Source organism: Scleropages formosus, chromosome 21 (assembly GCF_900964775.1).
Source record: "Scleropages formosus chromosome 21, fSclFor1.1, whole genome shotgun sequence".
In the NCBI taxonomy this organism is placed as follows: domain Eukaryota; kingdom Metazoa; phylum Chordata; class Actinopteri; order Osteoglossiformes; family Osteoglossidae; genus Scleropages; species Scleropages formosus.
The window spans coordinates 2,074,119-2,090,754 of NC_041826.1; the positions used below are offsets into that span (position 1 = coordinate 2,074,119).

At 42.1% G+C, this 16,636-nt stretch overlaps 1 protein-coding gene across 5 annotated transcripts in view; it reads right to left on the reverse strand.

The window, feature by feature from the left end:
- LOC108941972 (kinesin heavy chain) overlaps nucleotides 1-16,636 on the reverse strand; it is a 42,885-nt gene that overhangs the window by 11,999 nt on the left and 14,250 nt on the right. For 3 of the 5 annotated variants that reach the window (XM_029247379.1, XM_029247377.1, XM_029247376.1), the window contains exons 4-17: nucleotides 15,103-15,207; nucleotides 13,886-13,934; nucleotides 13,754-13,809; nucleotides 13,511-13,598; nucleotides 12,987-13,111; nucleotides 12,657-12,761; nucleotides 11,608-11,756; nucleotides 9,117-9,265; nucleotides 6,034-6,209; nucleotides 4,484-4,552; nucleotides 3,462-3,668; nucleotides 2,034-2,180; nucleotides 938-1,126; nucleotides 611-746 (exon numbers count right to left, since the gene is read on the reverse strand). In XM_029247379.1, the coding sequence (XP_029103212.1) occupies nucleotides 611-746; nucleotides 938-1,126; nucleotides 2,034-2,180; nucleotides 3,462-3,668; nucleotides 4,484-4,552; nucleotides 6,034-6,209; nucleotides 9,117-9,265; nucleotides 11,608-11,756; nucleotides 12,657-12,761; nucleotides 12,987-13,111; nucleotides 13,511-13,598; nucleotides 13,754-13,809; nucleotides 13,886-13,934; nucleotides 15,103-15,207 (1,750 nt within the window). The remainder of the gene's footprint in view (nucleotides 1-610; nucleotides 747-937; nucleotides 1,127-2,033; nucleotides 2,181-3,461; nucleotides 3,669-4,483; nucleotides 4,553-6,033; nucleotides 6,210-9,116; nucleotides 9,266-11,607; nucleotides 11,757-12,656; nucleotides 12,762-12,986; nucleotides 13,112-13,510; nucleotides 13,599-13,753; nucleotides 13,810-13,885; nucleotides 13,935-15,102; nucleotides 15,208-16,636) is intronic. The other 2 variants (XM_029247380.1, XM_029247378.1) reach the window with 1 other exon arrangement.

The following is a 16,636-nucleotide window of genomic DNA, read 5'->3' on the forward strand; positions in this document are numbered from 1 at the left end:
AGCAAAGAGGTCAGCTCACACTTCACTTTTATGACCCTCCTTCAACATGACCCTCATGGTATCAAGCTGCTATACTGTGTAGTTGATAACAGTACACAGCTTACAAGCAGCAGTGAAGTCTAATCTGCTCAATTCATTTTTTCATTTCATTGACACTTTTCTCCAAAGTGGATAAATCTAGACTTTACTCATTTATAGAGCAGAGCTTTTTTTCTTTTAGTATGTCAATTTAGGACAAGTACCTTGATCATGCATACTGCAGTAGTTGGTGGGATTTGAGCCTGCAACCAAAGATGGTTGCTCAAACCACCACACCACCTGCTGTCCCTTCCAAGCTGCCTGTTTACGGGTTCTCTTTTTTTTTGAACACATTCTTGACGAGTAAAACACATAATGCACCATGGCTGTGCCATTAGCCAATGACAAGCTGTCAACCTTTATGTTCATGGTCCCCTTGTGCCCACCTTCACCACCACTGTGCAGCGCTCTCACAATGATGTATCCACAGGTCACCCAGAGTTGCAACTTGAAAAGGCCCAAAAACAGCAGCATAAGCGTGGTGGAAAAGGTGTGGAGGCCCAGGCTTGCCTGCACCACTAGGGATACGTACGCGGTGTGGGAGTCTCACCCTGCGCCTGCAGCTTGGCCAGCTCCTCGGTCAGGGCATCCTGGCTCTCTTCTAACTGCCTTTTCTTCTGCTCCACACTCTGCATGCAATCCGTCAAGGACTTGATCTTGAGCTGATACTGTCCACAGAAACAGGCTGTTCACACCTTAGTACATAACAGTACAAGCGACCCATTTACTTTGACTGAATCACATCATAATACTGAGAAGAATCCAGTGTATGATGCACAGTTTAGAATGAACTGGCAAGAAATGGAGATGCCTCATGCACCTTCTTACCTTGTGGCCTCATCCCCTTACCAGCAATTACCTGGGAGATGATCAGCTGACAGGATGCCAGATCCTCCTCATAGGCTTGCATCTTGTGATTGGTATAAGCCTGGTTGGTCTCCAGCTGCTTGCTGCGGTTCACCAGGGATTTCACCTCCGACTTCATCTTGCTGATGTAAAGGCGGGCCATGGTGAACTCCTCCTCGATAACACCATTCGTCTCAGTCACCTGCAGACAGGAGACGCCACTAACACAACTCAATACAGAGAAGCGGAGCAAACTGGATCTAATCAAGATGGAAAAAGTGGAAGTCCCAGATGCACAGCTGCACAAGATAACTACAGCATCTGTAGTTTGAGAAACAGGCACTTTACAGGTCTCAGTTGGATGATTCCTTAAATAGTACACCCTAAATACCAGTGTCAACTGCAGCAATGAAAAGACAATGTCGAGAGGCTGTGCTAAGAGGCAAAGTTTCACAGAAAAAGCCTCATCTGACAGACAAATACAAAGAATTAAAGGTTAAAATGGGCAAAAGAACCCAGAAACTGGACAGTGGATGACTGGGGGGGGGAAGTTATGGATGAATGAGTATGTTTGAGATGACTTGACCAAGGAGAAGAACATAAGTGAGATGTAGAGCAAATAAAAGGATTCTGGAGGAGTGCTTGATGGCTTCTGTTAAGTATGGTGGACAAAGTGTAATGCTGTGGGGCTGCTTTAGTGCTGGTAAGGTGGGAGATTCAGACAGAGGACAAGGAATCAACCATAAAGTTTACCATTGTATTTTACAACGTCATACCATACCTTGTGGTCAGCACTTGACTGGTGCAAATTTAATCATGCTCGAGGAAAACAATCCAAAGCATACTTCTAAGCTATGCAAAACCTGTTTGGTTGATTCTAAAATTTTGAATGCTAATATAGGGTTCTAAAAAGGGCTAAAAATAAGATCAGCTGGAGAGAGGCTGAGACACAACCCTATACAGACACCTCCCTTGAAGGCCTGAGACACACTCTTGGTATCAAATTGGGCTGCTCATTCAAACACACAACCGCTTGTGGACCATGAAACACGTTTCTGATGGAAGTGCAGTAGGGGCAGAGGGAGGTGGGCAGAACGTAGCGTTCTTACCGCCTTTGTGTCACTGGTGCCGATGATGGCCCCTATTTCAACCAGATCCTTAAGCAGCAGACCTAGCACTTCTGCAGCCCGCTTCTTCTGGTGGCTACTGAGCTCCTGTAGCTGGGAGAGTGCCCTTTGTGCAGCCTGCAGACTCACCTACGGGCACATAATTCTTATTTAGAATTTATTCTTTACAACAGCTTTCAAGTCTATTGATGGCATGTACTTAAAATTTTCTACTTTATTAATTTATTTTTACAATGCTAAGTTAAGGTTTATTTTCCCTTTGTATCTTCAATACAGTCAACTCCAGAATTCTTTGGCACTCTTCATAAAAATATTGTATGTATTGTTAATTTTATATATTGATTTCTGCTCATTTTCATGAAGGGTGCAGTAATTTTAGAGCTGACCATTTCACCTCTTCTGCATATTGCACTCCAGTAGAAAGTCCAAGAGAAAGCACCTTTGCAATTTTCCTCTAACTGGGGCTGTATGGGAAGCAGACTGATAAGAGGGTATATCAGGGCACATCAGACATGACATTTTTATAGCAGGTCAGCTTTTGCGTGCACAGAGCCTCTGCTGAAGGTCACCATAAGGAGAAACAAAAAATCTCAACATTTTATCGCACCTCATCATTGAGTGGCTAAAGAATCAAGGACTGCCTGGAACAGATTAATTCCCACAACTAGTGTCACAAACAGGATCATCAAGAGGAGAGAGCATCTGGACATGCAGTCTGAAGGTCAGACCCACAGTGGCAGCAATTTTCCACTAAAACAAAGATAAGATCTCCTCTATTCATCTGTTTCAAAATATCTGTGGACTAATTTTTCACAGCTCAGTACATGATAGGAGACCTCATTGTATGAAGAAGGATCCTTTTCAAGTGGAGTCTAAACACATTTGGTCATATGATCCATTGCTGACACAGCAAACTATTCATTAGTCGCAAACTATGGATACCACCTTAATTATTAGCCCACGTGACGCAAGTAGATACGAGAAAACATGAAAAATGGGCCCTTCATTTTCGGTTCTCCAAGTATCTCAACATTGCAGAACATCCCAACATTTAATTCTAAGAGAGTGTTCATCTCATAAATGACTCTGAAGCAGTGTCATAGTGTCACGTGGCCGCTGCTTGTACTGAGAATTCACACCACCCATCACTTACATACACAAAGGCTAACACTTTTTTTAAAATAAAAATGCATTATCCTCATCTAATACATCTATATGTGAACATTCATTCTTGACTTGAACACCGTATTCCCTGTGGTGTTTAATACATGCAGTTCCTCTCCTTCACAGCAGCTTCACACGCTTAGTAACCCCCTCGGACAGAGTTTGAGTCCACATTGTACATGTTCAGTTTTAGGTTGCTACCCCCCACACCCCCTTATGAGGTCCTGATCACTGCACCCAACTCACAGTCTTCTGTGCTAGCTCCTCGCTCAGCAGCTCATTGGCACGGCTCTTGTCCTCCACCTCCTGACTCTTCTGGTCATAGTTCACCGCCAGCTCCTCCAGAGCCTGCAACACCTCCTTCACCTCCTCCTTTGCCGCCTCATTCTCCATCTGCAGCCGTGACAGCTCCTCCTGGATCTTCTCATAGTCTCGCCGTGTCGACGCCAGCAGCTGGAAGATGGGGAGAGCAGTAGGAAGGAATAACTGTCAAGGAATCGAATATTTAAAAAAGTAATGTGCTGTAAGTCATGTGCCAGGTTTATTTAATCCTCAAGGGTATATATATATTTTGTGGAAATTATACAACAAATGGTTTAGTTTCCACAGTAAACATCTGAGGGACCACAAATTAATGACAATGATAAGATGTAAAACACTAAGCAGTAGTTATACTGCCAGCATATGCATGATAAATGTGTAAATGTTTAATAATTTTGTGATTAGAAATTGTTGAATAAGTAAACCATTCATGGAGCTACTCATGTGATGTACACTGGTCATACAGTGGATTGTGACAAATGACCGATACTTTGTGCCCATGTTTTATTTGTGTGCCCCATTACATCCAGCAGATGGAGCCATGTCAAATTAAACCGTAAAACTGGTACAGAAATCATTTCCCAATTTTACTGACAATTTACTGCCAAGATGAGACTAAAGTGGAAGATTCCTGCAGACAAGCCCCTCTATGGTTTGGCTATTTTATTATACATTTTGCCATCAGGAAGCAGAAGATGGTATAGTAAGGTCCCTAACCTGAGCAAGGTACCTACCCTGAACCAATACCAAAGGGGGGGGGGGGGGAAGGGGAGGGGAAAAAAAAAAAACCCTAGCAGTTTACTTTGTTTATTCAACAAGTAACTTGACATTTTAAGTTGCTCTGGAGAAATACATGAATGTAAATGCAGGATGAGTGTAGTTTGCCCCATTGGTATTGCATGACAAGACAGAAAAGCTCAGGGAACATGAACAGGCAGCGCAGTCACCTCTTCCTGGTCCAGCATCTGCTGTTTGAGCTTCTCTGCCAGCTGACTTTGCTGGTTGATTTCATCATCCTGCCGAGAGGAGAACACAACCACATTTCACATCATTACATTTTCACCATTTGTTTAGGGGACATAGTAGGTAAACCTGACTACTCATAGGCTGAATATTTTATCAAAGCACTTGGTGTTAAGTACCTTTCTCAAAGGTTGCTGAGGTTTCCACAAACAGGCTGATAACTAGGTGCAAATTAGCACCTCATTAGTGCCCAATAACCTCACCTAAAATATATTTACTGTACATGCTAATAGTTGCTGCTAATTACCAGCACAAGATTGCCAATTAACATATTTCCAGTAAGTAAACAGTTACTGAGGCCTTCGGATGTGCAACAGGCAACACCATTTCCATAATGGATCCCTGCAAGCAAATTATCTTGCATAAATAACCCATATCAGATAAAAGGAGGGGAATCAAACCAAGACTTAGATACCAATTAGTTTATACAATTAATGCACATGTTACAGTACTACAATACTACTACTACTACAGTACTACTCTGCTACTACATATATTTCACATTACTGGAAGTACATTTATTCATTTAGCAGATGCTTTTCTCCAAAGCAACGTACATCTCACAGAAAAGCACAATTTGTTAGTAATTAACTTTATTATGGTTCATAATACATAAGAAACTGACCAAAGACTTTTTTTTTTTAAAAACTAATACCCATAACACATCCAGACCTAATCAGTCAGATGCATGCCAAATTATTTAACCACTCTCATAATTTACTATACAGTAGCACTATATAACAGGAACTGCCAGTGCTGAAATGAAGTTTGTAAAACATCTACTGGGTCCAAAGGTCGCAGGTTCAATCCCCACCTCCAGCTGTAGTACCCTTGAGCAAGGTACCTACCCTAAATTGTTCCAGTAAAAATTACCCAGCTGTATAAACGGGTAAATAATTGTAAACAGCTTAACATTGTAAGTTGCTTTGAGAAAAGTGTCAGCTAAATGAATAAATGTACTGCAAATTGAAGAGGAGAGAGGTGGGGACTTCCAAAACAGATCGGGGGCTGGGTCTCATTTAGCTGACGCTTTTCTCCAAAGGGCTTTACAGTGTTTAACTACTTACACTGATTTATCCCTTTATACAAAAAGGTAGGGGGTGCAATGGCACGGCAGGTTTGGCCTGTGCCTGCTTTCCAGTGGGTCTGGGGTTCGAATCCCGCTTGGGGTGCCTTGTGACGAACTAGCATCCCGTCCTGGGTGTGTTGCCTCCCCCTCCAGCCTTGCACCCTGTGTTTCTGGGTTAGGCTCTGGCTTGCTGCAACTCTATTCAGGACAAGCGGTTTCAGACGACGTGTGTATGTGTGCGTACAAAAGGGTCATTTCCACCATTTCAATTCAGAATAAGCAACTTCATCAAGGGTACTGGAGATGGGATTAAACCTGCAACTTTTGGATCCAGAGGCAGTAGCTCAACCAGTACACTACCATCTGTCCCATGTAGTTCAAACTAAAGTTGCACGCCCACCCTACCTTGTCATCCAACTGCTTGTACAGGTTGGCAATGTCCTCCTCATACTTGTTCTTCTCCTCAGCAGACACCAAGCCAATGGGTGGGGCAAGGTTGTCAATGATGGGTGTGTTATCACATGGCTCCAGGTTCTTCTGCTCCTTGGCGCTCAGCTGCTCCTCCTCCGGCACAGCCTCACCTGCAGACATGGAAGGAGCACATGACAGTGAGAAGTCTTGAGCACACACCTCAGTCGCAAGACCAACTCCTGGGTTTAGGTTCTATTCCTGTACCTGCACTGCATGTAGCACATGGTATAAGAGCTATATGTTCTCCCTAAAAAGTCCTCCTGGGTCAGTCTAAGGTATACAGAGCCTGAGTCATGAGGCTGCCAAATATAAACTGGACTCGTATCTGATACACTATGCATCACCACCAACCTACCCAAAGAATGACTTCAGATAAGCAATTACTACTATAGGCTTACTTCGTTTAGCAAGCATTATTCATTTCTGAAGATCAACTGCCCAGCACAGCTCCTCCAGAGTCAGAGTCACTGAGCCCACTACCACAATGGCCTGGAGCTGGGACTCAACCAACTCCACAACAGCCACCAACAGTTCTTACATGTCCTCACTTCAACCACAGCTCCTGCAACCCTTATATCACTGCAGTCACTGTACTGTAGCACTTCCCTCTAGAATTCAACCCTGTACTACTCCCACAGACTTCAAAAGGGCATCTTTAGCTTGTTGCTCTGCCTGTACAAAGCAAATCTCAAGCTTTGAGGTAGATCAAGCCTTCTGCAGAGGTGCTAGACTATCTTTCTTGTAAGGTTCTCAAAATGTTCATACAGAGATTTTGTGACCAAAAAGGAACTAGAGAATTCACAGCAGGATGCTGTGCCGATATACCCATGCTTTAACGTTACCTAGAAGCTCTGGCTAATTCATTGCTGCTAACTAAACATCAAACTCTTGGTAAGTTGACTGAATAGCTGCTGTATCCTCAAATTGCCGCCAAACAACTTGCTTAAGCTTTTCATTGATTTCCTCTGACAGATGAGGCAGTGCACCTTCTCTGCTAGTCGAACTTACTAAGCTTACCTTTCCACAATACTGGAGACCTGGCCTTTGATGGTTTGAAACTCATAATAGCCCACATAAGCCTCTATAGCCAGTTTATGTAAATATTCTTAAGGCCCCTTTATAAAAAGGAATAGTAATTACTGTAATGACTACCTCTTCATAAAGTATCACTTGCAGTAGAAAAAAAAACAACAATTCAAAATCACACAAAGTTATATGCAATGATGCTGCTTTTCAAGAGAATCCTGTGAACTGCATCACTTCAGGTTCTACACAAGGCTCTACCATGCCTTTTCAGCTTTTACCTCTTAAAATTTTGCAGAGAAACCATGCCTCAAATAAAGGGGGGGGGTGGGTGGTCTACTCGCCCAGTATAGTGTTTGACATCACCAAGTTTTGTATTTTCTGTTCTTGTCAGGGGTTTCTTGTTTGACTTTATAGCTCATCAAGGGAGCTCTACGGTACAAATCACATTTGCTTGTAATTCTCAGAATTCTTGTAGAAGGAGCATTCAACACACGAGGGAAGCCTGTACTGGTCTACCCTTAAATGTGAACCAGTGTTTACACAGTGGTGTACAGACCCAGCAGAGCAACCATGTGCTGCATGTTCCTTGTCCCACTGTCATGCAAAGGGACAGACAAGTCCTCAACATGGAAAAATGTAGGAAAGCTGCATCTCCACAGGGAGGGAGGGACATCTGGAGAAGTTCTTATTAAATCACCATATCCACAAAACCCACTGGGGGGGGGGGGGGGGGGGACCAAAAAAACCAAGCAGAGCTTTGCGTTCCCATCTCAGAACGTGCTAATTACTCAGTGGTGGTCGAACAGCATGCAGATGGAGCACCTGTCTAACAGCAGACCCCCTGGGCCTAAACCTCGAATCACATCCATCAGTTCAACGATAATAAGCAGTAAAACACAAACACAGCTTTCATTTGTCAACAAGCAGTTTTTCATGTCCTCAACATTTGACTGCATTATTTTCAAGTTGAAACAGCTCACTCAATAGTAGAACTGTTGTACCCAGTTCTTTAAATTATTTCCTGTTCTTTCTGGAATTAAGTCCATTCAGAGCTATGGCAGACATTAATTGGTATATGGGTTCTTGTTATAGCAGTTTTCTCCGTACAAAGAGTACCAACCGTGTTTATATGTAGCCCCTCTACAACTCAAAATCCCTCAAACAAGACTACATTAAACGGCCTAAAAGTTATACAATTTGAAGAAAAATATACATCTCTCTATACAAGGTAGCATAGCAGTTAGAGCAACTGCCTCTGCACTTAGAGGTCACATATTTGAATCTCACCACCTTCTTAAGTACTCCTGAGGTACTTTTCTTCAGTTGCTCCTGTAACAACTATTCAGCTGTATAAATGAGTTAAATGACCTAGAATTTTTACACTGGAAATATCTTTGAAGGAAAGCATCAGCTAAATAAATTAATGTAACTGTAAAGATCTCAAGCACAGCCATCCAGTGGCTGGCTGGTTATCTGCTCTCCCATACTGGTGCTCATGGTGATCCTTGCGATTCCTGAGACACATAAGCAATACCCTCCATTTTGTGTTTATTAAGAGGGTAAACCATGCTAAATGGAGTACCCATGCTTCACATCCCTGACCCCCAACCAGACAGCAGGGTTCTTTGTAGCTCCTAATGCCTGGTATGTGCATTGCACTCTGTGGAAAAGAGTAAATCACCCAAATGACAAAAGAGCGGGAAGATTGAGCATATACAACAAAGGTACTCAACCAAACGTGACATCAGGATTCAAATGACATTTACAGTACCCATGACAGAATATGGTGGCGCTGTTTTGAGAGTGAGGACTTCTAACACAGACTCCAGCATGACCTGGATAATGTCTCATCTAGAAATGGCCCTAAAGCCCCAATTCACCCCCTGGCTGATACAGATTTCTGAGACCTTTCAAAATTTTTCTATTAATTCAGTAGCAGTTAAGACAGTACAAAGGCAACGAGGATGAAAGCATCGCTGTCCCGCTCTTACCGTTCCTCCAGCGGTTGAGCTCTATCTCCAACCGCTGAATGACTAACTTCAGGCTCCGGCTTTTGTCCTTCTCCTTCTCATACTTCTTCTTCCACTCCTCTGCAGTTAGCTCCAGATTCACAGACACCGTGTTCTTGATGGTCTTGGCCCTGCAAAGATAGCAATGGTGCATGCAGAAGAATTGAGTCTGAAGATGTAAACGCAGGATGTGAGGACAGGGGTCTCTGAGTAGGACTGAAAGATGGCATTGATATAGGTATGAAAGTCCATGAGTTAGCTTTGATTGTAAGACCAGAAGACCATTCTGAATAATAAAATTGCCTTATATGTTGTCTACTCTGAAAGCAACTTTACAACGCTACAAGTAAATATTGTACACGTGCAAAAAAATGTCACTACCAATAAACACCAAATAAAGAACATCACACCCCACAAAAAAGACAATGCTTCAAATTTGGTCTTTTTGCACATTTGTCTAAAATCTCACAAATACAATTTTTCAGCTCTTCAAATAAGATGTTACCTTGAAGCACTTCATCCAGGAACAAGCCATGTACTACAAGTATGTATCAAGCATTCAAATCAAAGAGGATAAACATTACTGACATTTCTTTGGAATGACAATTCAAGAAAAGGTTTCTGTTTTCCAATCAGTATGATTAGGTACTGAAACCACTTATAGTGATGAAACACTAAATGCCATCAGCCCCTTATGTTATTGCCTTATAGGATGGAAGAAAACCAGAGTGTGATCACAAGCACAACTTATTAAAAAAGAAACATCAGACCTACACTCAGCCATGTTTAACTGCCACACAAGAGATGATTTCAACACCAGTGCCACCATTTGAAACTATGCATGTGAAGACAGCTTGCTGGCAACATATGGAACACCCAAAATGCCTTCCAAATCATCTTGCATTCACATCTAACCCATAGACCCACAAAAGAGGTAGGAGGGGGTCAAGCACTTGCCCATTCATCAGTATCCTTCAACAACTCCATTTCTAATACCGCATGACTAAACGTAGGTTCTTCAGTAAATTCAGTGTAATTGTTAGGAATTGTCTGCATACTTGCAGTGCTCATTGAGCAGTGAAGGGTTCCACATGCTGCTGTAATATTTTATTCAGTTGCTAGACAGGGAGATACTGCTGTTTTTCCTCCTCCACTCTGCCCCTCCCTTTTCCTGGCTGTACACAGAACCTGGGCCAACGAGCTGGACAGCTTGTCAGCAAACCCTCGGGACACAAGGACAGCAACGCTCAGCACACCCAGCTTCTGTTTCGGAGCAGGCAGTTCACTGCACATCAAACAAGTCTACGGCATATGGATATGCAGTGAATGCGAGACTTTTTCCATGAGGAAACAGAGCTGTCACTAGGGCCAGCTCATACTGTTCCACTCTTGGTCCAGTGCAAAGAAAACTGAGTGGGCAGTAATGTCTGGGGTATGGAACCACAATTTAAGAGATGCCCTCTCACTTCATTCAGGTACTTTGCCAATATAAATAAGAGGGGGGGGGGAGAAAAAAAAGGGGAGAAAAAAAAAAAAATCATTTAACCTGAATACAATGCATTTTGAAAATTACGCAACTAATGAACTAACTAGTCCATTTATTATACCTCTTATCAATTTGCCTTATCTAGCCATAACAGCAGGCATTGTCAGAATGTGCTTTTACAAAAATTAGTGTTTATTCTATACTCATGATTTACTTGTTATATTATTTGGTATAAGGAATTTATTCATTTATTTTGTTGTTACTCCATTATATCTGTTTTAATATCAAGCACCTCTGTCGATTTTATGGGTACCTGCATATTGGTAGAGTGTGGGAATATGTAAGCACGGTGGAGACACTGCAGCCAGGTAGCATCTAATTGTCTGAAAACTATAAAATCCAACAACCAGAATTAGCAGAAAGTGGCAGACCTTTTCCACAGCAATCTCCACAATGCAGAACCTGATAACCAGAGGGGCTTTTGTTTCTCAGTCGACGGAAAGAAGTGTGGGGAGACACACACACACACACACACACACACACACACACACACACAGGTATCTGCTTCCCCAAAGAGGAGGTGGTACACAGTGTACCTCTCATAATACCCCATGCCAATAGGCAGAGCCCGAAAACCATATTCATGTAAAATGCTTCAAATGGAGACTGTATGTAAAAAATTTTGAACAACAACCTCACAAACAATGGAAAGCTTCTCTCACAAAAGCAAGCTTCGATCATTCAGAACAATCAGTTCAAATTATCCAGATGACAAAAGGTGAGACTGAAGTGGAACCGGTATAGACAGAGGCACTGAACAATCACTAAAAAGCATCAGATAACAGCGTTTAGAGCGACAATCACTTTACGCAGCCATTGCAGTCAGCATGCTGGATGCGGAAATGGAGAATGATGTACCCAAGAGAACAATGGGGCTGTTTTCTAGAATATCAGATGGGACTAGGGCACACAGCGACGGATGCTCACCTCTGGCCAAACATAAGCGTGGACTTGGTCTCAGCCTCGTTGAATATTGAGGGGGAGCAGCAAATGATGATGGTAGTCCTACAGTTTCCCCCTAGAGAATCCTGCAGGATTCGGGTCATCTTGCTGTCCCTATATGGTACATGTGTTTTCTGCCAGAGAAACATTATACACATTCTCATGAAGGAACGTTATTAGCTATCATGCCCCATGCGCAGCATCAAAATCACCCCGAATTTCTATTGCCAATGTTGAGAGAGATTTACTGAAGGTGTTCAGGTAAAGTATTCTGCTGCAGAGTGAAGCCTCAGCAGGTTTTTCAGCTCTGCTGAACTCACAATATGTCACTTTAAAACTCATTTCCAGAGTTTACAACACCCTGAAAAAAGTACCACCACCCCAATTGTTTCTTGTTTTGACATTCGGTTTGATGATGCTTTGTTCTTCAGAAACCTGCAAGTGTTCACCATGTTGAAGCAGCTGGGCCATCTCCACAGCAATGCAAGACCCTGGTTAGCAGCTACAGAGAGTGTTTAGCTGCAGTCATTGCAGCTAAAGGTAAATCAGTTGTTGACTGAAGGGAAAGCTACTTTTTCCACATTTATGACTACTGTCTTCCACATAAAGAAAATTACAATTAAATACTGGTGCCCATTTTTCTCTGACACCATTCATATACTACTAAAAGTGACAAATCAAAACTACTGTCTAAAAGCAACGAATTTCACAGAACTGTACATTCAACAGACATCATTAAAGGCCAGTATGTTTTAAGAATTTCACCACTACGGGAGATGCAAGCTTAATTCTACACTACTGGCAGTAATAAAACACGCTTTGCTCAGAATGCAGACATTTTCTGGGCTACCCCCAAGATAAATATGTATTTCAGAATAAATACCCTGGTGTTTTGCATTTGCATGCTCACCGCCTCTCCCCCCAAGCCTCTTTAGCAGTAATGAGGTAATGATAGAGTTCAGTCAACTCCAGTCAGCAGCAGAAAGCATCACATTGCAAATGGTGATGGGTTTGGAGACCAGCACAGAACTTACAGTTCCCTCAGCCAGAGCAGAGATGACATTCCCAAGTGCTGAGAGGGACTTGTTGATATTTTTAGCCTCGTCCAACACAGCTCCTTCTGCCCCAGTTTTGCTGACCTTAAAAAGAAAAAAATAAAAAGATCTGTCCGTGAAAATGAGAAAAAGTGTATAAGTGCTTTCTGCCAGAAGTTTAATCTGTCCGATTCACTAGATGTATTGCTGGAATGCAGGTACCCAGAGGACAAAGGCATCAAATGAGGCATTTTTAAAGGAAATCAGTTAAGGTGTTGACAGAGGATGGGGGAGGGGCTTTTCCTCCATCAGTGTCCCAGCTCATCTAACCTTCTCACTGCCAGCCAGGTCAACCAGGTACAGCTTCCCTGAAAGCTTCTTCTCTGTCTCCACGTTCTCCTGCTTGATGTTGATGAGAAAGATGCTGTGGCTCCGAGAGCTGTGCTCGTTCATGTCTGGATAAAGGGATGTGAAACTAAGAAGTTGACTAAAACCTAAGAATCACAGCTTTATTAATGGCATCCTGACTTGTTTTTGCAGCAACAGGAAATACTCATTTGGTGCCCACAACATGCTAGACCCAGCAATGCATTATATTAACATTTCTCATCATCTATTGTCAGTCTTTGCCATCATACCTTTCCTCAGCTTTGTAAGTATTACAAGGTAAATATGGCAGTTTATATAACACAAAATTGTAAATGATAATCATTTACATCATAATTCCCCCCTCCCAAATTAAAACCGGTGTACTTTGGTCATTCATGCTAGGACCTGGTACTTGTGTTCTCAATGGAATTAAGATAGCATAAAATACAATACATGCCGGTTATCGCCCAGAATACTATACATACTTGTCACAGCAACATGTCGATTTGCTTTGCCTTCATCAATGACGTCCATCACCTCTTCCGGGCTCGACACAAACCTCTCTGTACAGCCCTGGAGGAACACCATGACTTTATACCTCTCATGTCCACCTCTGTATTTAGCAAACAGTGCTCGTAGACTGTCAGTCTTGCTCTGTGATTTGTTATTCTATTGACCGTAATACGAATTTCAATATGGGTAGGAAAATAACTTTGTACTTGACTTACCTTGACATAAGGAACTCTGTTTTTGTCTTCATGGACAGCCAGGTTGGTCTTTGAAACTTTTAAAAAAAATGCTCAATTAAAAATTTTAAAAACACAATAATCCAAAATTTAAATTAAATACATTTTCCTCACCATCTAACAAGTCTCGTATTTTGTCCAAGTAGATTTCAAAGTAGGAGACCTTCAGAAAGAGCACAGAAAAACAATGGCCTTCAAAAACAAATTAAGTCTTGAATTTTTTTTTTAAAAAAATGCATTTCCAGTCAAATAGCTGTGGAGGAGCAGAGTGCATTAGAGACTATCAATAGCTGGTGTTGCGGTTACTGTGCTGACCTCAGGAACACCGAATGGATACTTTGGCCTGCCTTTTCACACAAACTCCTGATGTTCTCGTGAACCATCCTTCTGACAGCTTTAAACTCACAAGACCCAATAACAAACCACAGCCAGGGTTTGTCAACAGAAAGCTCCTCACAACATGGCTGAAGGTGGTGTCCTTGTCACAGGCTTTCTTTACGCTTCAAAGAACACATCTTAATTCCAAGCCTCAGACAGACTGCTAGTGTCACAATATAATTCAGCTGTTAAGGGTGCATTTAGATAAATTTAAGACCATCTGTTAAATACCATGCAGGAAAAACAAAACTGGGGGGGAAAAAAAAAAAATTTAATTCTGACTGTACAGGTTCTTGATTTATGCTTGTGGTTTTTTCTAACAATTACATCATAATTCAACTCCATCTTTAATTAGAAATTCCTTAAGCCTGCATAATATGAACATTATAAACAATATGCATGAAGGCTTCTTGTATAACAGGGTTTTCTTATAGTTTTTCACTAATTTCATACATTATTCAAGTTAATAAGAGACAATTGTCTGTTGTGTCAGATGTCAGCTTCTGCTGGGATACAAGATGAGTTCATAACTCAAACACAGTCCAGAGAGTATCATTCTAGAGCTAGACTGTGCTAGATTTTGCGCCACGTGGTAATTTCTTATTCCATAATCTCCGATCTCTCATCCTAAAACTACAACTGATCCTCTGCAGCCCATGGGCCGGAAAACAATGGACAGGATGATGCTGGCAACCTCCAAAGTGCACCCTAGAAGCAATGTGATAATGCCTTTCCACAATCAGAAGGAAAAAAAAAAAAAAAAAATTACAGCATTTGTATCTGCAGACATTGAGAATGTAAGACTGACCATATCTATGACTTTCAACATATTTTTTCAGACTAGACCTCAGTGTCACCGCTTGTACAATTTCAAGCACATGTACATGAAGAGTGCTGCTCTGACCCCTGGCTGGACTGTTCACACAGAGCCTATGCCATCACTGAACTGTCACCTTGATGTGGAACTCCAGGTTCTCATCCATGGAGTAGATGTGGTCAAAGATGTCATGTGCAATGCGGGGGATAATGCCCATCAATTCAGGATCATGAAGCTTGCCCTAATGGGGGAGGGAGAGAAGAGGAGAGAATCTGGCATCATGTTAGAAATTACACAAGGAATAACAAGGGGAGAAGACGACAGAGAAATTTTAAAAAATAAAAAATAAAAATAAAGGGTGGGTGTACACCCAACAGTGCTGAATAACAGGTGTCCCTACTGCATGTCACACTGCTGTAAAACATTTGCAGTTTTTAGAAAAGCTGGAAATATTTGGAATCATACAGGCACACAGGCTTTTGAGAGTTTTTCCTGTAATCACTGAAAAAGTGCTTTCAGCGCTTATGTTTAACAAATTTCCGAACACCGAACGTTAAAAAGGATCAATTAAATACTAGAAACTTCAGTTTAAATGTTATGCTCTGTAGCTAAAGCTCATTGCACTGGCAGCAAGACAGTCTCATAAAGGTGGTATTTCCATCAGCAGCAGAGGTCTTAGCATCCTACACTCAATGAAAGCATGCATATTATTGAAATCAAAATAAATGGTATATAACCATGCATGTTATTGAAGACAATATATATGGTATCAATATACTGACATTACCAAAAACCTGCAGAGGAAGAATTCCATTTTGGACAACAACCCCTAGTGTCTGAAGCTCCCAGATGGCAGGAGAAAGGGGACTGACACACACAACACTGACCATTCCGTTCTCCCAGTCTCAACACAGCAGACAGCAGGCTGTGTACAGCTCAAAGTGAAGCAGCGAGCAGTGAAATCCCAGCTTCGGGGAAGCGCTTTTCAATAACACGCCACCGCATCCCCTTATCTCACCACCCGGGGTGCTTACATGTGGCAAGAAGAGGAGACCCGCCTTGAGGGACTGTTCCACAGGAGGAATCCTATTTTAAGAGGCACATTAAGTAGTCGGCGGCCCATTCTTAAGCTGCAGCCTCTCAGATTTAATCACAGCTGAGCCATGATGCAGCTGTAAATCTCAGTAACAAGGCAGCATGATGCAAGCAGAACACTCTTTTGTGAGAGATCGCCGTCATTGGAAAGTGCTCCATAACCATTACAGAGTATGTGGTACACAGGAAGTAGCACTCATTCCTCCCCATGTGGTCCAGCACTACAGTATAAAGAGATAACGGGAGCCAGCTCAGAGTATTGTAGTTAGTGCTACTGTCTTTGAATCCAAAGGTTGGCAGTTCAAATCTCATCTATTGCTGTATTACCCTTGAGCAAGATACTTATCCTCAATTGCTCCAGTAAAACTACCCAGGTGAATAAATGGGTAAATTATAAGTAGCTTAACACTAAGTTGCTTTGGAGAAAAGCATCAGCTAAGTGAATAAATGTAAATCATAGCAATTGTGTGTCCACTTCCTCCCAGTGAGGTCTGCCAGATGCTCCTTCACCACACTGCACCAGCAAGGTCTGGCAACTCAACCAACTGCAAAGCACCTAATACTGTGGCATTGGC